This window comes from Thermobia domestica, chromosome 3 (assembly GCF_964235325.1).
Source record: "Thermobia domestica chromosome 3, izTheDome1.hap1.1, whole genome shotgun sequence".
Taxonomy (NCBI): domain Eukaryota; kingdom Metazoa; phylum Arthropoda; class Insecta; order Zygentoma; family Lepismatidae; genus Thermobia; species Thermobia domestica.
This window is the reverse complement of record NC_137456.1, coordinates 20,563,681-20,585,721: the sequence shown is the minus strand read 5'-3', so window position 1 is coordinate 20,585,721 and position 22,041 is coordinate 20,563,681. Positions and strand designations below refer to the sequence as shown.

The 22,041-nt window shown below is 38.4% G+C and overlaps 1 protein-coding gene across 1 annotated transcript in view; it reads right to left on the bottom strand.

The window, feature by feature from the left end:
* Positions 1-22,041, bottom strand: part of Pex23 (tectonin beta-propeller repeat-containing peroxin 23) — a 118,183-nt gene that overhangs the window by 53,938 nt on the left and 42,204 nt on the right. Inside the window, exons 8-11 of the mRNA XM_081750542.1 lie at positions 18,952-19,700; positions 10,537-10,668; positions 6,917-7,076; positions 3,460-3,625 (exon numbers count right to left, since the gene is read on the bottom strand). Of these exons, the coding sequence (XP_081606668.1) occupies positions 3,460-3,625; positions 6,917-7,076; positions 10,537-10,668; positions 18,952-19,700 (1,207 nt within the window). The remainder of the gene's footprint in view (positions 1-3,459; positions 3,626-6,916; positions 7,077-10,536; positions 10,669-18,951; positions 19,701-22,041) is intronic.

The window sequence follows — 22,041 nt, the reverse complement described above, 5'->3', positions numbered from 1 at the left end:
GAAACCATCATCTGCTTTTGAGTTTACTTCAGTCAACCGTCATTTTTTTAATTCCCGACAGTGACAAAATAATCATAACTTTCCTAGAGATTAAATTAAATAATAATATATATATCTTTTTTTTAATGTAGATTTAATGACCCTTCTACACTCCCTTTGGTGACACGAATAAAGTTTAATCTATTGATAATACAGAAATTTTGCGTCTTTTGAACTGTTACTTGGCTATTTCCATACATTGGCAACAGTACTGACAATCGCTGGGAAAGACGGGAAATAAGGGGTCACGCAGAAATTTGAGGAACCCTCATGGTAATTTGTCTGACAGTGCATGAAATACATGGGCGGCCCTGGGGTCAGGAACTCTAAATTAATTCTGAATAAGGTAACCTAGAAAAGCAATGGGGCATCATAAATTACAGTCCAAAAAAAAAAAAAAAAAAAAAAAAAAAGTCTTACGCTTACTGTTACGGCACCAAAATTTCCACATCATTCGCGTAAGTATCTTCCACGACACATCAATCTAGTTTAATGTCAATGGATATGGAAACAATGTTGTTCTGATAAAGGAAGATGGTGGGAGTCATATGCTCATCATAAAGACTTGTATACAATTTGACAATTTTCAGAAGAGGATAGATGCGTACTGTTCTATTTAATTTCAACTATAGTTGCTAATTTTTTTTTTTTTTTTTTTTTTTTTTTTTTTTTTTTTTTTTTTTTTTTTTTTTAACAAGAGAAAGAAAACATGAAGTAGCAGTTTATGAAATAATCTACAGAATAGGGCTGCATGAATAAATGAACAGTGAGAAATATAGCAGCAAATTAATATACCATGACGTGCCACACAGATAACAATAGTTGTTCTTTCAAATTCAATGCTTTCAATCTGTACCAAGAATTTCTCCTGTGGACCCGACAACACGCAAAAAAAGGACCTTAAGAAATATATTATAAAGCCTCTAAGGAGACTCATTCTTAACATATTTACATGATCTATGCTACTTACAGCTGAAGTATGCAATCAACACACTTTAGTTTTCCAATGTTTTGTTTACTTAAATCAAAGTAGAGTAGACTGTGACTCAACAGGGTTCCCACTGAAGCTGAATAATCGAATACACAGCTCCTTCACAGTTTTCACGGTCTCAAAGTTTGTAATCGCACAACGACAATAAAAAATGTCCTGTGCAGGACTGAAAAAATAACTCAAACCGACTTTATATATTAATGAAGGGAGGAAACATAGGGATTTTTTTACACATCAAATCTACTGTAGGTGCAAATTCAATGATATACAGAATGACACAGTGGGTGACGAGCGGGACAAGAACCTGGGATTTCTTGCAAGCAGTGCCGATGAGTTAACCACTATGTTACTCAGTCCGCTTCCCAGAACAGCAATACACCCTCCACCAGACCTGCAACTAGAAGGAGGCTAGGGGAGCCTGACCCCCCCTAAACTTTTCGTTGCCCCTCCAGATCTCATACAAAAAACACAATTTAGATATTTGTACGGGAATTTTTAATGACTTGGTCCCCTTAACATATTCATGGCCCCCCCAAACCTCTGTGGCTAGTTCGGATCTGCCCTCCACTCGAAGTCAGTGCTCTTTACTTAGATCGCATGGCTTGTACAGTCCGCAGTAAAAAACCTGCAACATGAGCATGTAAGTTTATCGTGAAACTACGCCTAACAGCCCAGGGAATCAACATAACAAATCACGCCAGGAGAAACCTTGGCGTCCTCCCCTACACACTTATTTTGGAGCAGAAGACTTCGTCATTTCACAATAAACTTACATGCTCATGTTGCAGGTTTTTTGCTCCGGACTGTACCCCAACCTAGCTGTTGTGCTTGGATAATCCAATATCCATATTCAGAACACCTTCGACGGTTGTATTATCATTATATATTAATGAATGAAGGAAACAGCTTTTCTTTAACACACCAAATCCTCTGTAGATGCGAATTCAATGATATACAAGAGTGACAAGTGGATGACTGGATCGGGGATTTTCGGCACGCCGTGCCGATGCGTTAACCATTATGATACCCAGAACAAACCTACACCCTGTCACTCTAAAGGTCAGTGCTTTTTACTTGGACTGTATGGCTTGTAGACAACTTTCAACACAACATGAGAATAAAATCAGGGAGACCATTTGTGCTAGTCCTGTATAATACAACAGTCAGCGGACGTGCAGGGCTGGGTTGTATAAGCGCAAGAGGAGTTGCGATACATTCCAAGTAGTCTAAGAACATGGTTCACACTGAAATTCAGATATTGATTTCCCTGAATTTCTACGACTGAGTAAATAATTTTTTCCTGACCGTAACATCACGTACACTTTCATTTGTAGTTAGCTTTAGAAAATAATAAATAATAATAATAATTGACCTCCATAATCTCCAACACATTACTTTTCAATTTTTAAAATAAATTCTATGTTTGCTTTCTTACTGTAAATGTTTATTATGAGCCAAACTTCCTGAGTTTGGAATACAATAAAACATTAGAACCAAACAAGAATTATATACTAACGATATCTTTAATATCTTATCATTCTGAACACATTCATGACGAAATAAATATATATGACAATTTATCCTACATCTTTGATTATCTAAAACGAACGAACCTAACTTATTTATTTTCTTTGTTGAAGTTTTTACAACTTATGGTGCTCCTCAAGCTCCTTTATTTCTAAGCGAAATTTTATTTTTTCTTTTAACCACCTTCTTTCTAAATCTGTCCTGATTTTTTTTTTCGGTGTGTACAAATCATCTGTCAGCAGCTAAAGAAGAAGCTCTGACTCTTCTGCAAAATATAGCAGCACTTCCTGACTTGTGGCACATTCTGAAGCATTTCTCTGACTTTCAAGGTCAGTGTGAACCTTGTGAGCACTGATCTCAAGAAGATGGAATGAAGGAAGCGGACTGGGCTGCGTAGTTAACGTATCGGCGTGGTAAGCTTGAGACCGGGTTCGAAATCTTTCAGTTTTACGTCCCACGCTTATGCCGGCTAGGCTAAAGGAGACGGTGATGAAAAATGAATAAGTGGTGGAATGAAGAAAGTGGGAGGAAACGGGAGAACCCTAAGAAAACCCACGCATACGGTGTTTGTCACCACAAAGTTCACTTGGCGCGATCTGGGATCAAATCCAGGACCTCATGCACCAGAGGTGAACGCTCTACCACTGAGCCACCGCGGACCCGCTAAGAGACCGGGTTCGATTCGGCTCCAATCGTACATTTTGCACTCTCTGTATATCAGAGAAACAAAATATTAAGAATCACACTCACTATTGTATGTACGGAAGAATATCTATCTTTTTCTTTTTCTTCCTTACGGAATTGGATCAAATTTTGTTGCTTATAAAATCCCTACGTAACACATCTTTTAATATCAACTTAACACGTTTTCGCATATAAATATGATAATGAATCCAACTTACCAGAAGTGATATTTGCCATCCAGTCTTCCATATCAACATCACCATAGAACTGCAACCTCGCTGGCAGTAACTCTGCTGTTAATTTTGGAGTGTGCAAAGCAATGCGAGGATTTGACGGTTCACTACAACACGAGATACAGGTTATTTCTGAAAGACTAAACTGCACCTGGAAAAGAAAAGAACGAAAAACTTTTGAGAACGTATTCTTATTATATGTATTTATTTAAGAATAAATTGTCCTTTTACATTACTTTCTTTATCAGCCTCATGAAGTAAAGTTATGTGTACCTAATCCGCACTCAAATTAATTCACTCCAAAATAAGTTCACCCAAATCAAGGCGTCTTAAAAATCTAAAATAATGGACAAATTACAGGAGGTATCCAGCACGACTTCCTTAAAAGTGCCGATAATTCTATTCTCCACTGTTCAATTTGCTTCAAAATACTGCACGAATCAAGTGAATATTAGAATACTCTATGCACAATTTTCTACAAAATACAAAACGTTACTTCAGAAAACAAGTCACAACATGTTTTTGAGACAGTCTTCGTTCTTGGCCAGGACCAGCTTATCCCCTACAGCTACGTCAAAATTGTCTCAACTGATTTGATGACACATCATTCTTTCATTATAAGAACTATATCAAAACCACAATATATACTGTATATATAAAAATGAATGTCATATTGTTTGTTACTTCGACGTTACCTCCTGAACCACCAGATTAATCTCGATCAAATTTTCAACATAAATGAGGTTTGGGCCTGGGATGTTTTTTATCATTTCATTTTGGCGGTGCAATTTAGTGGACGGGGAGTTATTTAAAAATGATCGAAAATGATCAATATTAGTGTCGAATTCATAGTTTTCGAGGTCGCTGAGACGAACAGTGACAGTTTCGATGCCGTTTAAACTCAAATTCAACCCTGGAACTTACAGGACGGAGGAGGGGCGGAGTTATAAAAATGATCGATATTAGTGTTGAATCCACAGTTTTTGGGGTCGCTGTTCGCCGTTTAAATCCCAATTCAGCCCTGTAAGTCCAAATGAAACGTATTCTCACGAAGAACGAGTATTTTGATAGTACTTTCTAAATATTAAATAATTAGAAAGCCACAATTACATATCTAGCAATTAATAACGCAAGGGCTTGGGGAAAAAACAACAGTGCCACTTGTATACTACAAGAAGAAGTTTGGTTTATATGGCGTGATATTTTCTCAAATTAATACTGAAATCGAATGTGGTAGTTAACTTTTACCACTTCCAGTTTTAATACAGAGATTACAGAGGACATGGAATATATTCTTGCAACTCTTAACTGATTGCGAAAATCTGCTTCTCAGCAATCTATTACCGTTTTTACATCATAGCAATCAACGTTAAAACCGGAAGTGGTTGATTTCTGCCACTTCCGGTTAGAATAGATGTTTAGGAGAAAATATGTTAGTTATTCTTAGAACGATAAATCGATTCCGGAAAATCCGCTTCTCGTTTTTTAAAATCATTTTTGCTCTATGTAATGTACAGTATATATTGAAACCGGAAGTTCTAATGAATTTTTATTACTTCCGGTTTTAGTAGACAGTTAAGACAACGATTAAATGTATTATTGGAATGCTTAATCGATTAGGAATTAGCTTGTCGCAATCTGCTGTTTTTGCTGTACAATGATCAACGTAAACGCTGAAAATGATTTATTTCTACCACTTCTGGTGGACAGATCACCTCCATCAATGAACCTGTTCCTAATTTTAAACCCTCTACATCACTACGTATAGTTTTTGAGACTTCGTTTTTGTCTCCCGGACGCACGGACACATATTTTTTGTGTCCCGAATAGACGGAAGGACAGACGGGATAAACTTATAAAGGAGTTTTGGTAAACCAAACTTCTTAATAAAAGAACGTTCATCCTTACATAGCACATACGAGAGACGTTCAGTTTATAACTGGAATTTCTTTTTTTCCAGGTGTTGCTCAGTACAGCTTGGCGTCCGTGTCCCATCCTGTGATAGGGTAACCCTGATACTTTTCTGCGACAATGGGCAGTTGCGGAGATAAAGTCTCAGAGAGCGGCAATGGTCGATAGCAACAAACCTTGCAGAGTTGAGCCGGAGGCCACAGTGGAGCAGCACTGCATTACCAAGTTTCTCTTGAAGGAAGGTGTGAAACCTGCTCAAATCTTCAGAGGATTAAGTGTGCAACATGGTGAAGAAACTCTCTCTCAGTCGCAAGTATTCGAGTGGTGTTGAAAATTCAAGGCGGGAAGAGAATTCGTTCTCTTGTTCGTACTCCACGCCAACATTCGTAACCAACATTCGTCGGATGAAGCATCTCATTCTGAGTAATCGAAGCATCAGTGTGAGAGATTTGAGTGCGAAAACAATCAGCAGAGAGGGAAGTATGGAAACGATAATCCACGAACACCTGCACTTCCGGAAAATCACAACCAGATGGGTTCCAATAATGCTAACGTTCTACCAGAAGCAGTGTAGAGAAAACGTCTCGTCTCAGCATCTCCAGAGTCAAAGCGTTCCAACATGGAGCAGAGGCATGACTCGCCGGAGCCGAAAAAATTCGCGGCATAAGCGTCCGCTGGCAAATTGATGGTGACGGTATTCTAGGACAAATACGGGGTGATATGCATTGATTTCCTAGCCATAATCAATGCGGCGTACTATAGCAACTTCCTCCGGACCAAAGTCAAAGAGGGTTTGAGTAGAAAACGGCCACAGACGGTGAAGGATGTCGTCATCATCCTGCATGACAACGCGTGTCCTCATACAGCCACGGCAACGGTCACATCTATCACCAAACTTGGTTGGGATATCCTATACTATCCCTCATATAGCCCCCATCTGTCGCCTTGCGACTTCCATCTTTCTGGTCCTTTCAAGGAGCCCTTGGGAGGACAAAAATTCCACACCGACTACGAAGTCAAAACGTGCGTGCTGAAATGGCTCAATGACCGTTCCAAAGAATTTTATGCCGCAGGATTAGGGGATACGTGCGTGTGTGTACATGGAGGGTACCTTGAAAAAGAACATATCTTGATTTGCATGTTGTCTTTTCTATGTAAAACACACACACACACACACACACACACAAAAAAAAAGAAATTTCAGTTATAACTTGAACGTCTCTCGTAGGATTTCAAAATGTACATACTTGCGTCTTATATTGTTTAATTTAAGTATAATTGCCATCTTCATATTTGAGCTACTATGTTTAGGTAATAATCAATAGTTAAACAGTGACTTTATTATTAATGTTTTAGGAAAGTCCTACTGTAAATAACACGTAAAACTATTTAGAAACCATAGTTCTTCAATGATGACGGCGACAGGATTGGTTATTCAAATAACAGGATGAAAATAAGTCATCAGAGTAGGAACCCCATGGCATATAAAAAGGTTTGTGATTTTTTTGACTTGCTATTATACTTAACTTACCATAGTCCTGGTTTTGCTTGGTGAGAAGACAGTGAGTGTCCCACAATCTAAGCTACCTTGATCGCTACCAACCCACTCTAACTCCACTATACAATCTTGGAAAGTGTGTGATGCTCCTTTCAGAGAACATCGAGCTTTTCCAGTCTTCACCCATGATGATCTAGCAAGAAGTTAAAAGAAAATACACATAAATGTTTCTGTATATACGAGAGCACTTCGGAAAAAAAACGCTGTTTTTTTATTAATGGCATACACTTGAAGAAACAAAACTTTTATTACACACATTAGAAAAGTACAATATTACATTACTTTTCAACTTATTCACCATTCAAATTGAGGCACTTGTCATAACGTTTTACAAGGTCTGAAATTCCTTCTGCAAAAATATCCCCCCCCCCCTTCCCTTTGGGAATAAAGCCACCCGCTAACAGCGTTGTGAAGCGCATTGTCATTGTCGATGCAAGTTACTGTTTCATGTAGCTGAAGAGGGGGTAGTCGCCTGGCGTCAAATCTGGGCTATCGGGAGAATCATCAAAAACATCCTAGTGGAAATGCTTCAAACTTTTTGAGTCCATCTTTAAACATGCAACACCATTCACGTACGATATCTTTACTTATTACGTTTGGTCTGTAAACACCATACAGTTTGCGATGAATTGCAAAGTTTTTTCGCCATCAAAAATCGTATTACCGCAAGCACTTCACATCTGATTGGATTTATTTTTTATTGGAGCGTTTATTTTCAATTGTTATAGCGGATGAGTGAACTGCAACGCAATCTTCTTCTTCCACTGCCTACTTAACTAATGCACATAGTGCCACAGACGTCGCTCTTCTTGGTCATTTCTTGCACATGCGCAAACGGAGGTTTTTATTCGAATTGCTCTCGTATTTTTAAAGAAATATTTGTAGCCCAGATTTTATTTTCTTTTTAATTATTTTAATACATATAAATACTCTGCTATTTTAAAAGTTCAAAATTAGAATATATATATATTATATGTTACATTCAAAGAAGCAGTGGCGCCTTGTGAGAGAAGTCATATTAGTAGAAGTTCATCGCCGGAGAAATAAAGGTTATTACGTTCAGAAACTAAGGTGTTTCTGGAGTTTTGTCTGTTATAGAAGAATAAGAAGTGTGCGGTAATTTTAATACATAGAGTTGGCAACTGTGCAGTTTCAGTAACCCGCCACTTGCGGCGCTAGTTGTAGGTAAACACAAATGGCGACTCCTTTGGAAAACTGGTCTCGCAAAGAAGTCCGCTCAGTTATTCGATTTCTGAGGGCGAAACATGTAACCGTGGCTGAAATTCACCAGCAGCTGGTAAAGGTTTAAGGAGGGACTGTAATATTTCGTCAGTATATCGCAGAATGGTGTCGAAAATTTGCAGCTGGTAGAGCAAACGTCACCGGCGAGGACCGCAGTGGCCGACCCAGCACGGCATCAACAAATTTGAACATAACTCGCGTGGAGGAGCTAATTCAAGACAACAGAAGGATCACGTTGCGGATCTGATGGCAGAATCGAGAATGTGGTTCGGAAGCGTTCGCCACATTGTACCGTCGCTTCGCTTCAGACGAGAAGGTGAAGCACTTTGTGACAACGTGGCTGAACATACAAGGACAGGATTTTTAACAGGAGGGAATGTTCAAACTCATCACACTATGTGATAAGTACCTCAACCAAAATGGAGATTGTCGAAAAATAACCTAATGTATGTATTATCGGTTGGCTGTATTGGTTGTATGAAATAATATATACACGTTTCACTGCAGGCTTTGTAACTTTACTTTTTGATCATTCCTCGTAATACCCACTTTTTTAGATTTATATTATCTTTTACAATTTTCTTCGTCTACTTCGAAGTTCTTTAACTACAACAGAATTCTATTAAACCTTGTTTGTGATTTGCATGTTAGCAACATACCTCGCTCGACATCAATCGTAAATTTCATTTTAAAAAATCATTAGAGCGATAACATGAAGTTTCGCGTTATAAAACTTTCTCCATTCACCCCTTGATACATGTACTTTTTGCTCCAAATATTTTTGTTTTTAAAAACTATCAGTGTTCAACAGCATATATGAGTTTCAAATCAGTCAGAAAATTAGTTGTACTCCTTCGTAAATATTTTCAGTCAAAGGCTGAAAGTGTGTGGCAACACTACGGCTATATACAGTCATGTCCAAAATGATTGTCGCATATCTATAACTGTCTTCTTGTAAGAATATAATTTGATAATGATTTTGCAGGGTACTTTTAATACTGATACTTAAATGTATAATCGGGAAATGTATATTTGTGGTAAATTTCATACGAAAAGAATTATAAATACAAAAATTAGAATGAGTAAAACAAAATGTTCCTAAATAGACAAGGTTTTATTTTCGTTTTATTGTTCTTATTTACTGCTCTTTTCACATGAAATTTGCCACATACATATCTTTGCCGATTATGTACATACTAACATTATAAGAAATACCAGGCGAATTCGTTATCAAATTATATTCCTACAACATATTTATAGACATGCGACAATAATTTTGGACATGAGTGTACCTGTATCATGTAGCTCAGCGGCTTTCACGAGGCAAGTAGAGATGTTCTGATATCAGCCGTAAACATGTCTCGACAGCTGCAAGTGGCGTCCAAATTGGAAATGCGTGCAGTGATTCATTTTGTGTGGGCGAAAAGGTGTAGCTGCACTGAAATTTCTAGGCAGTTGCATGAAGTGTATGGTGAAAATGTAATGTCACGTGAATCTATCGCGAAGTGGTGCAACATGTTTGAGAACTGACGTATAGATATTGATGATGCTGAGCGCGAGGAATGACCATCAACTGCAACACAAATCCGAAAATCGCTGCTTGCGTGAATGAATGCATTCTTGCAAACAGACGCATAACAATAGACGAACTTTCAAAGCGATTGTACCACTCGGATGATGAGGTGAAAGCTGCAGCCCAAGAATGGTTATCGGGCATTGGACGGGATTTCTTTGCAGAAGGCATGGAAAAACTTGTACCACGCTTCGACAAATACTTAAATAACGGCGGTAATTATGTTCAAAAGTAACTTGTGAATGAAACTGTACGATACAAATAAAGTTATATTAAAATTTCTATTTTGTTTTATTTTTTTTAAGAGCCTTCATCCCGGCGAAATTAAAATACCGCTAATTTTACAGTAATTATGTGATATCTTCAAATAGATAAAAGATAATTGAAATATGGGACAAGAGCGCCCTAGACAATATTATTTTGCGTGAGATACCGTTATCACAAGTCACCTAGCGGCTTTCCATTTTCAGCTGTTTAGAAACGCGAAAATAAATGCCGATTTTCAAAATGGCTCGAAATCGAAAGCAGATAAGTGAGTCGTGATAACGGTTTCTCATGTAAAATAATATTGTCTAGGGCGCTCTTGTTCCACATTTCGATTACCTTTAATCTATTTGAAGATATCACATAATTACTGTAAAATTAGCGGTATTTTAATTTGGCCGGGATGAAGACTCTTAAGCAGTGAAACTAACTTTATGACTAAGCCTCGTATTATAAAACACATATACACTATTTATTATATTATAAAACACCTATACACTATTTATTATATTACCTTTCCACAGCCCTTTCGTAGTCTTCGTAACCCGAAGTTTCTCTCTCAGATCGCTTGCGAAGCTCTTCTACCACTTTCAAACGCCACGGCTCTAAAACGTGTGTCTGCTGACTAGGAAAAGCTTCGGTAAACCTGTAGAAATGTAACAAATTCATTTAATACTCATCCAGCACATTATTCGCTACTTCTAACCACGAAATAACATTGCCTTGCTCCGTTATTTTATCGAAGTTCTACCAAGCAGAAAAATAAAAGAAAGAAAAAAATATGAAATGAGATTATTTAGCATTTTCGACAATTGTTCAAAAAAAAAAAAAAAAAGTTCGGAAGTCAGAAACGAATACAAACCGAACAGCAGGAAATATACTCTTTATTTATTTATTTATTTTGAAAAGACACATTTTTTTTTTTTTTTTTTTCACGAAACGATGGCATGGCATCACAAAAGATCTTCACTCCACGTTCAGAGTTTTCCTATGCTTACAGCAGAGTTTTCTAATCCTTACAGCTGAGTGCATACAACTACACAGTTTAGAATGTTAAGTTTAAAAATGACATAAAAACTTTCAGTTTATCGTCCCATGATGATGTCCTTTACGCTAAAGAAGATGATTGATTCAGGCAAGTGAAAGATGATGGAAGAATTCGTGGAATGATATGTGGGAGGAAATGGAAGTACCTCGAGAAAACCCACGGACACGATGTTGTCCACTATAAACTTACTTGGCCGGGTATCGAATCAAGGACCCCGTGCACTAGAAGCAAACATTCTACCACTGAGCCACCGTGTCCCTCAATGTTAAGCTTGAGTTTTTGTGTTTTCCGTCCTCAAGTAATTCCGAGGTTATGAAAGACATGGTCTGTCCAAAAAGTATTAAGACTATTTATGAAGAAAAAAAAAAAAAAAAGAGAGAGAGAGAGAGAGAGAGAGAAAATATTGCAGATATAAGCACAGTGTTTCGAAATTCTTCGAAATAAAATCCTTTTGCGTCAAAATACCGTTCTGTCATGCTTGATACGTCTCTTGGAAGTCTGCAACCAGAATCTTCTTCAGGCATTATGTCGAAGCTGCTCGCACTCTTTATAGTCTCTTTACAGGCTCCATTTTATCCGAAAGGAGAGAATGAAATCGGGTGGAGCCAGACGTGCACTATAGGGAGTCAGTAGCAGCATTTCCACGCTTTTCTTCACCAGAAATTTTCTTACGTGTACTGATATGGGACCCAATGCATTGTCATGGAGTATTGGATGTGATGAACCTTACTTCAACCGCTCGAGCACCAGCACAGAATTGACAGTTTACTGTTTGTCTAGCACATACAAACTCCCTGCGGGCTACACCCTTTGAGTCAAAGAAAACGATGAGAATTACTTTCATTTTCTTTTGATTTGTTCCTGCAGACCTTTGTGGGAGACGAGAGGTCGAAGAGATGTGGTTGAGTGCCACCTAGCGCTTTGCCTTTTCATCTTGGGACCATACTCGAACACACATGTCTCATCACCAGTTGTCACACTGAAAAAATCAGGTTCACATCCCACACGTTTCATTAGTTTGTAAGGGACCGCGGTGGCTCAGTGGTAGAGCGTTCACCTCTGGTGCTTGGGGTCCCAGGTTCGATCCCGTCTCCCGCCAAGTGAACTTTCTGGTAGACAAACACCGTATGCGTGGGTTTTGTCGCGGTTCTCCCGTTTCCTCCCACTTTCTTCATTCCACCATTTCATTCATTATTCATCATCACCGTCTCCTTTAGCCTAACCGGCATAACCGTGGGACGTAAAACTCAAAGATTTCATTTTATTTTTTTTATTAGTTTGTATCAAATCGACATACGAGTTTCGTTCTATTAAACGTACAAAACTTTTGGAGCCACTTTGGAACATACTTTCGTCTGCTAATGCTCTGATAACTGGATTTCGGTAAACACAACTTTTTTCGCTATCATTCTAACATTAAGACATCATTATTTTACTTTTACCACATTTTTCTCATTTCGGCTTACTAATGGACGCCCTGCATGTTACTCGTTTCTCGACGACTTCACTTCCTTCTTTAAACTTCTTGTGCTACTTGAAAACTTGTGTTTTGGAAATGGTATCCCCCCGCAAGAGTCGCAGGCATCGGCTGTTATCAGTTTCATACAACATTTGATCGCATACTACTGTTCAATGATGCGCTGCATTTTGATTCCTGACGACATCACAAAACAATTGCTTATTTCGGGTGTGACACACTCTGTAGTAGCGGAGGCAACTGAGCCATGTCGTGTTGGATTCCTGATACCGCTCTACCTACATTCATGCTCACGGAGACCACGTTCGCTAGAAACAATCACTCCCGATATTTTTTGGGGGGTGGGGGGCAGACCCTGTATTAACATGGGCTCCAAATCACGACGGGAGCTTGAATCTGGTGTAATTGGTCAGTGCACAGACCAATCGTCATAGTATAAGCCGTTCCCCACCACAATATATTGCCTCCAAAAAAGCTAGATTACGGGACAGCTACTAGCTTCGGTAGTTTAGAATGTGAATATTACCATATCAAGTAAGCCAGTTCACGTACAGTTTTTAGTAAATTAAAACCCAGGTAATTTTCTTTACGAAAACAATCATAGCACAAAAATTAGTATCAAGATACAGGCGCGTCCAGAAAATGACTATTAAGAAAATCAGAGATTGTTTTTCTTGTCGGAATGGCCGACAGCGGATACAGAGCTTTCCATATATTATTTGTTTTTTTATTATGCTTGAGCTTCGATAGTCGCTAACATATTCCACAGTTTTTTCTATATTGCTTTGTCAGTAATTTCGGAATGAATTAATCTTTTCAAGCAAGCTTTTCCTGGCCTTGGGAAAACGTACTTTTATACATGGAACAAGAAATAATGCTCAAACTGGTTTTAAAATGTTCTGAAGTTCACAACAAAGCAACTATTATAGACGGAATATGTTACTGGTGTACACAATTTCTTGATTATTCAGAACTGAAAGCAGAAATGTGATAGGGAAATCTCTTCCCTCATAAATTGACGCAACTGTTTCAGTATTACGGAGCACTGAGGGAAGTTCCTGTCATTAGCTTTCTGAGGCACGATATCTAACACGATATGACTATTCAGATAAATATCAACACTATGGGCACACGAATTATCAATCGTAAAATGATGTAAGAAGCAAATCAAATAATGTAACGGGTTATGTAACATGATTTCCTAAATTTTCTGACTTTTAGTTGAGACATTTCGGGTCAGTGTTTTTAAGACGCATCTGATAAAAACGAGAACGAACTCGACGAAGTGTCTGCTTGTATCGGTGAAACAAATATGCTTGTGAAGGTATTAGTTTACTTTTCAGGACACTGAAGGGAGATGAAGCCAAAATGTCTTTACTTTTTGACTAGAATTAAGCCATAATACTTCAAGTGTAACCCATAAGATTAACACAGCATTCGGCGAAAACAGAAATGAAAATGAAATTTTTGAGTTTTACGTCCCACGTTTATGCCGGTTAGGCTAAAGGAGACGGTGATGATGAGATATGAATGAAATGGTGGAATGAAGAAAGTGGGAGGAAACGGGAAAACCCCGAGAAAACCCACGCACACGGTGTTTGTCCACCACAAAGTCCACTTGACGGGAGCAGGGTTTGAACCCAAGACCCCTAGCACCAGAGGTGAACGCTCTACCACTGAGCCACCTCGGCCCCCCGGCGATATACTAAAAGTTCCTATTCGGGTGATTTCAATCTCAATAATGAACGTGGAAGATGATCGTTATGTAAGAACGAAGAACAACTGAGCGCAATTTTTGACAAAAACCCATGTCTAACGATACAAGAGGTATCTCCCAGATTTGATGTTTGCCCCATTATCCGACGTTTCATGTTACACAATCCAGTAAGTAATTCAAATATACTATTTACAAAACTCTGCTTAGTGGCATTTAAGATTAGAGTGTAAACGTTAGGAACTTAGCAGCTCAGACCGTATATTTAATTTTCACGTTTTGATTTTATGACGTTTTAATTTTTCAATGCGAACCATCTTTTCATAGTACGACGAAGCTAAGAATTCATCAAAAACTTGCAAGAATCAGTTATTTTAACATTAAAACTTAAAATGTTAACAAAACAACATATTGAATCCTGACATTTCGTTCCAAATGAAATAGTATCAAAGGACAGAAAAAGTTCGTAAAACAGATAAAAATCTGAGAACTGAAGCTTTCCTGGTCGTTGTGATGAATATAACTGATTACGGGCCGTCACCCAGGTGAATTCCACGTCGTCCAAAATTTAGAGAACTGACAACATTGTTCTCGTCTTCATACAGTATCCCCGAAACGTTGGACGACGCGGAATTCATCTGGCTGATTGCCCGAGATATTCAGATAAAAGTCTGCATAAACAGCTAAGCAGTGATTGTGCTACTAGCAGCACTACTCGTACATAAAAGAAGGTTGTGTTAAAAATGATGGAGATCATTCAGCTGCAAAGATCAAACCCACGCAAACAGTTTCTTCCACCACAAAGCTCATTTAGTGGAAGATGGGATATAACCAGGTTCAGACTCACCAAAGGTGAGCGCTCTACCACTGAGCCACAGCGGCTTATTGTCTGTTTTCAGATTAATGATATCGTTCAACACGAGATTTCAACTCTTATTAAGACTGACTATTCTGTACATCATTCTGTGATTGAATAAAGAATTATTCAAAAGTGTTTCTCCTCCCAAGGTATTTTCCGATTTACGAAATATATCACTTGATAAATTCTCTAACCTGATTCCTGGAAGCCTAAGATGGAATACTTTCTAATGAGTATCATGTTCTGTTCAATTCTTTCTTACTATTCTTTTTAAACACTAGCTGAACCTGTGCTTCCTACAAAGCGCATCATTCACATATGAGCATGAATCTCCTTGACATTTCCCACAGCATGTCCCTTTACAGACACAAGTGAAAGACGTCTTGATAAAACCCGGCAAGGGGTAACATAAAGGGGAGATATTCCTTTTCAATATCTCGTACCGTTTGCAAGATTTGAGCCAACTTCCGATTGGAGTTTCTATTTCATGTACGATCAGCGTTTTCTTTCTTCTTGCACGCAGTATGTAATAAGCAAATATTTACACAGACAAGTAGTTATGTCTGTAATATATGGTGTTCACTGGGCAAAAAAACTCCTAACAATAAAGATTCATCTTAGCCTGGAGAAATGGTTATACTTCATTTTTCATTATCATTTGGGCATGAAAGAAACGCCGGATAATTATGCAACCCCTATATACAAATATGCGCTGTTGGAATGTATAACTCGTAGAATATGGTGTTTTACTTTTTTACAATTTCAACACTTCCAGTGTACCCCTAAAAAATGTACAAAATAAAGAAACATGGGCCATGTTTTATATATATATATATATATATATATATATATATATATATATTCGAAAAGAACTAAACAATCTATACAAAATTTGCAATCGATCAGTGAAAACGGCATTTTCTAGAGCATATGGTTCCCGAGAATCCACTGTCGAAAGGATTCGCCACAAACAGACAAACTTTTCTAGCATTTCAATGTATAGGTAGCAAATAAATTTCATTACAAATGCAAACGGCTGTGAAACTTTACAAGAAGAATCAGTCTCAACAGAATATTTTCTTAATTTGGTAAGTGAAATTTTTGTTTTTAACTTCTAATATGACTCAAGCTAAATTAAAATTAGTTGTTATAGAATGTGTCTCAACCTCTTACGGAAAAAAAAAAAATATGTAATTTGAACCTTGGAAGCATGTCTTGTTAGACTTTTATCAAGATTGCTAAAAATTTACCAATACATATAATTCCTGGAAACTACACAATGGCTACAGAGTCAAACCATTCTAAATGATCAAGCATGTGCAGCTCGACCGTCTCCAAAAAATCTAATTTTTTCGTGAATGTTTATCCTACATCAGGGTACTTCAAAACCTCAATTAATTATTTTTTACAACATCCCATGCCGAAACAAGGGCTGCTTCCATTTTGAGTTTTTTTCGATTTTAGGCGTTTACGCTGTTTTGAATATCTCAGTATGCATTTGTCCTACCAAATTGAAAATTGCTGGACGTCTCCAACTCGTGCAGAGCTAACACTTTGATCTCTTAACATTTTTTCCTAAAACCACTTGAAGGGGGTGAAATCAGGGTCTGCAGTAGCAACATTTTTGGACATTGAAAACATGTTTGGGAACAGGAAACAACTGACGTAGAGGTCTGAATTTGTGTGTGCATGTAGTCCGGGATCATAAGTTAATACACAAAATTTACAGACCTGTAGCTGCTCCCAAAAGCCTGAAAAAAAAAACGTAAATTTGGGGAATTATACCAATTTAGCATATTTCACTGTCGAATATCTCCAATGGGCCTGGATAAAAAAAATCTGAAATTTTGGGAATAGTTAGTCCTTTAGTATTGCATAACACAACGAAGCGCGTTTTGTGTTTTTGAGCAGAAGGGGGTCAAAGTATTAAGTAATGGCATTCCGCAGGCAGTGTTTACAGCAAGTACGTGTTCACTGACTTGAGAATGTAGATAAAACGAAAGGACAACAGTCTCCTGCATGAGTTGACACTTAAAACAAGAATAAACATGATTGAGTATCATTTCATTGATACAGCAAGCAGCAAGATCATGGAGTACTTATGGACTTTTTTTTTTTTTTTTTTTTTTTTCAAGGGAGCATTTTGACTTTCCTCGCCTTCTACCGCTAGCGGCATTCTTCACCAGTGCTGCTGTGGGTGTGATAAGACAGTGTCACAACTAGAGGAAAGAAACGAGCCTGAGAGCTTTGACTGGACTAACCATTCATCCTACTTCATATTTCTTCACAACAACAAATTTCAAGTAGATTTTATCAACAAAACACCTCCTAGAGTAGGACGTCATTACTTAATACTTTGGCTGCTCAAAAACACAAAACATGCTATGTTGTGTGTTATGGTATACTAAAGGAAGGACTAACTAACTAACTAACTAACTCTATGGCCTATGGAACCCGGAGGTTCAGTGCCGCGTTCACAAAAGCTCTCCACTGACTTCTATCCTTAGCTAATTGGATCCAGTTTCTACTTTGTATTCCAATCTCTGAGAGATCCATCTTAATATTATCCTCCCATCTGCGCCTAGGTCTTCCTAATGGTCGTTTTCCTATGGGTCTACCAGTCAAGACTTTGAAAGCGTTTCTACTTTCTTCCATTCTAGCTACATGACCTGCCCACCTAAGCCTCCTAGACTTGACGACCCTAACAATGTTGGGTAAACCGTATAAACTATGTAGTTCCTCGTTATGAAGCTTCCGCCATTCCCCATTCTCGTTCCTCTTGAGTCCGAATATTCTTCTCAGGATCCTGTTCTCAAATACTTTCAGTCTATGTTCTTCCCTCAGAGTAAGCGACCATGTTTCGCAACCATACAGAACAACAGGCATGATTATCGTTTTATATATTTTAAGCTTCAAATTCCTCGACAGAACTCGCGACGACAAGAGATTTTGAACCGAATAGTAACACGAATTCCCTAAAGGAAGGACTATTCCCAAAATTTCAGATTTTTTAATCCAGGCCCATTGGAGATATTCGACAGTGAAATATGCTAAATTGGTATAATTCCCCAACTTTACGATTTTTTTTCAGTTCTTTGGGAGCAGCTACAGGTCTGTAAATTTTTGTGTATAAACTTATGTCCTCAGACTATATGCACACACAAATTCAGACCTCTACGTCAGTTGTTTCCTCTTCCCAAACATGTTTTCAATGTCCAAAAATGTTGCTACTGCAGACTCTGATTTCATTCCCTTCCAGTGGTTTTAGGCAAAAATATTAAGAGATCAAAGTGCTAGCTCTGCACGAGTTGGACACGTCCGGCAATTTTCAATTTGGTAGGACAAATACATGCTGAGATATTCAAAACAACGTAAACGCCTAAAATCGAAAAAACGCAAAATGGCGACAGCCGTCGCGTCTCCATGGGATGTTGTAAAAATAATTGAGGTTTTGAAGTACCCTGATATAGGATAAACATTCATGAAAAAATTAGATTTTTTTGAAAAGGTCGAGCGGCAATTTTTCTTTTTTCTCGATCACTTTGCATGGATTGACCGTACAATTATCACATGGTGGTTCAAAGGTAGGCCGCTCACCTCTAGTGCGAGAGGTCCCAGGTTCGACCACCAATCATGCGAGTTTGCGGTGAACAACATCGTATCCGTAAGTTTTCCCAGAGTTCTCCCGTTTCCTCCCACATTCTCATTCCGCCAATTTTTCGTCATAATTCACTTTCATTAATTATCCACCTCCTTTAGCCTAAATAGAATAGTTGTGATACGTGAAACTAAAAATTTCACTTAATTCCATAGCTATTTCCTAGAACTTACCAATTAGGAAGCTGCAAGGGATCTACCATACATGCACGTGCACACATCCAACTCCACAACACATCACATTCTCCAAAACACAGTGAATCATCATGATCAAGTATTGCAAACACTCCAGAGTCCGCATCCGTTTGTCGGTCAGTTTCATCATCAGGGAATGTGGCAACAGTATTATTATTAAAACACTCGTTATCTTGAGTACTAACTGAATCTACATGTAGTTCACTCATTTCCGACGTAACACCTGTATCACCCGCATCGAACTGGGGTTCAACCGGGTCCAAATCGTTCGCAGAAGGAACTGCATCATCACAAGATTTCGATGTGGTTTCTGTAATGTTATCTTCAACAATTGGAGGTATTGGACTTTCCCTCCCAGCTGCCGAAGCTATTTGAATTAAGCTTTGGGTAACAGTTATCGATGTTCCATCAGTACTTCGTTGCCACGGTGTCAACGACTGAAGAACAGGAGAGCCGCTAACTGCCGGTGGAGTTGATTTCATTTCATCGCTTCTGCTAAATGGTTCATTTCGTGAAGCACTGAAACTACGATGTCTCTTATCGCGTGGGGTACTGTTAGCACTACTGCAACCTGCACTTTTGGTGTTGGACCACAGACTAGCATTGCTACTCGTTCTACTAAGCTGCGTTGGTAAGCGGATCTCCTTCCATGTTTTTCCTGTGAGTTCGGACGGTAAAACACCTGTTCTGTGGTATATAACACGATCTTCAACTCCAAGACCCCATACCTAAAACATAATAAAAAAATTAATCAAAATTATTGTGTTTGAGTGTACACAACAAATGAACTGAACTCTATAGCAAAGCTGAGCTCCTCCGTGGCTAAGCGGTTAGCGTACGCGCCTTTGGCGTGGGAGACCCGGGTTCGATTCCCGGCGGGAGCTCATGTGGTTCGGATTCCACGTTAATCAGTAGGTCCACGTCTTATATAGCCTCGCAGCTGAACGGGACGTTAAACTCAAAATCAACTCAACTCAACTCTATAGCAAAGTTTCACAGGAAGAAAGGAAAGCAACCTTATGCACTAAGAAAACGACATACAGTATTTAACACAAGAATTACTCCAAAATTTAGCCAGACATAACTGTAGATATGTTCAACTTTCAGAGTACTAGATTTTTATATCTTACGAAATTAAATAATTTAAACGTGTTTTCAATTTTCCCTTCAAATCTATTACGAGGAGTGATCGGAAAGAAAGGTTACAAAGCCTGCAGTGAAACGTGTGATCAGAAAGTAAGGTTACAAAGCCTGCAGTGAAACGTGTGATCAGAAAGTAAGGTTACAAAGCCTGCAGTGAAACGTGTGATCAGAAAGTAAGGTTACAAAGTCTACAGTGAAATGTGTGATCAGAAAGTAAGGTTACAAAGCCTGCAGTGAAACGTGTGATCAGAAAGTAAGGTTACAAAGCCAGCAGTGAAACGTGTGATCAGAAAGTAAGGTTACAAAGTCTACAGTGAAATGTGTGATCAGAAAGTAAGGTTACAAAGCCTGCAGTGAAACGTGTGATCAGAAAGTAAGGTTACAAAGCCAGCAGTGAAACGTGTAATCAGAAAGTAAGGTTACAAAGTCTACAGTGAAACGTGTGATCAGAAAGTAAGGTTACAACGTCTACAGTGAAACATGTGATCAGAAAGTAAAGTTACAAAGCCTGCAGTGAAACGTGTGATCAGAAAGTAAGATTACAAAGCCTGCAGTGAAACGTGTGATCAGAAAGTAAGGTTACAAAGCCAGCAGTGAAACGTGTGATCAGAAAGTAAGGTTACAAAGTCTACAGTGAAATGTGTGATCAGAAAGTAAGGTTACAGAGCCTGCAGTGAAACGTGTGATCAGAAAGTAAGGTTACAAAGCCAGCAGTGAAACGTGTAATCAGAAAGTAAGGTTACAAAGTCTACAGTGAAACGTGTGATCAGAAAGTAAGGTTACAAAGTCTACAGTGAAACGTGTGATCAGAAAGTAAGGTTACAAAGTCTACGGTGAAACGTGTGATCAGAAAGTACGGTTACAAAGTCTACAGTGAAACGTGTGATCAGAAAGTAAGGTTACAAAGCCTGCAGTGAAACGTGTGATCAGAAAGTACGGTTAAAAAGCCTGCAGTGAAACGTGTAATCAGAAAGTAAGGTTACAAAGCCTGCAGTGAAACGTGTGATCAGAAAGTAAGGTTACAAAGCCTGCAATGAAACGTGTAATCAGAAAGTAAGGTTACAAAGCCTGTAGTGAAACGTGTAATTAGAAAGTACGCTTACAAAGCCTGCGGTGAAACGTGTGATCAGAAAGTAAGGTTACAAAGCCTGCAGTGAAACGTGTGATCAGAAAGTAAGGTTACAAAGCCTGCAGTGAAACGTGTGATCAGAAAGTAAGGTTACAAAGCCTGCAGTGAAACGTGTGATCAGAAAGTAAGGTTACAAAGCCTGCAGTGAAACGTGTGATCAGAAAGTAAGGTTACAAAGCCTGCAGTGAAACGTGTGATCAGAAAGTAAGGTTACAAAGCCTGCAGTGAAACGTGTGATCAGAAAGTAAGGTTACAAAGCCTGCAGTGAAACGTTTGGTGCCTTCCATTTCAATTCAGGCAGAGCATGTACCATCACCATCTCAGATATTGTTGAAACTTTTTTTATAGCAATTAGACATGTTTTTAAGGGACCCATATTTTTTGTTTTGTCGAAAAAAATTTTCCCGCCAAGTAATGGGCCATCAAAGACGGGGAGTACAATTTATGAATTGTAGAAGACGTGGAAAATGGTCAATTTCGGAGCCTCACCGTTCGGCTATGGAGACAGGTAGAGTTATAATTCTTGTTGTGGTATGTACATAGGGATATAAATAAACTATATTTTATTATAGTTTGGTTTGCGCATGCGTATCTTTTTGTACATAAATTAACAAATGAACGTCAATTTATCTGAAAAGTCGAAGTTTGCGAATTTTTTTCGAGCACTTCCGGTTCGAATTTTAAAATTCTGTTTTCACGGTTGGTAAGACCTAGTTACCCGCTTTCCGAAAAAAGTTTTGTATCGCTTCTGTGGTCAACCGTTTTGTCGCAAAAAATTCGAGAAATTGTAAAATTTT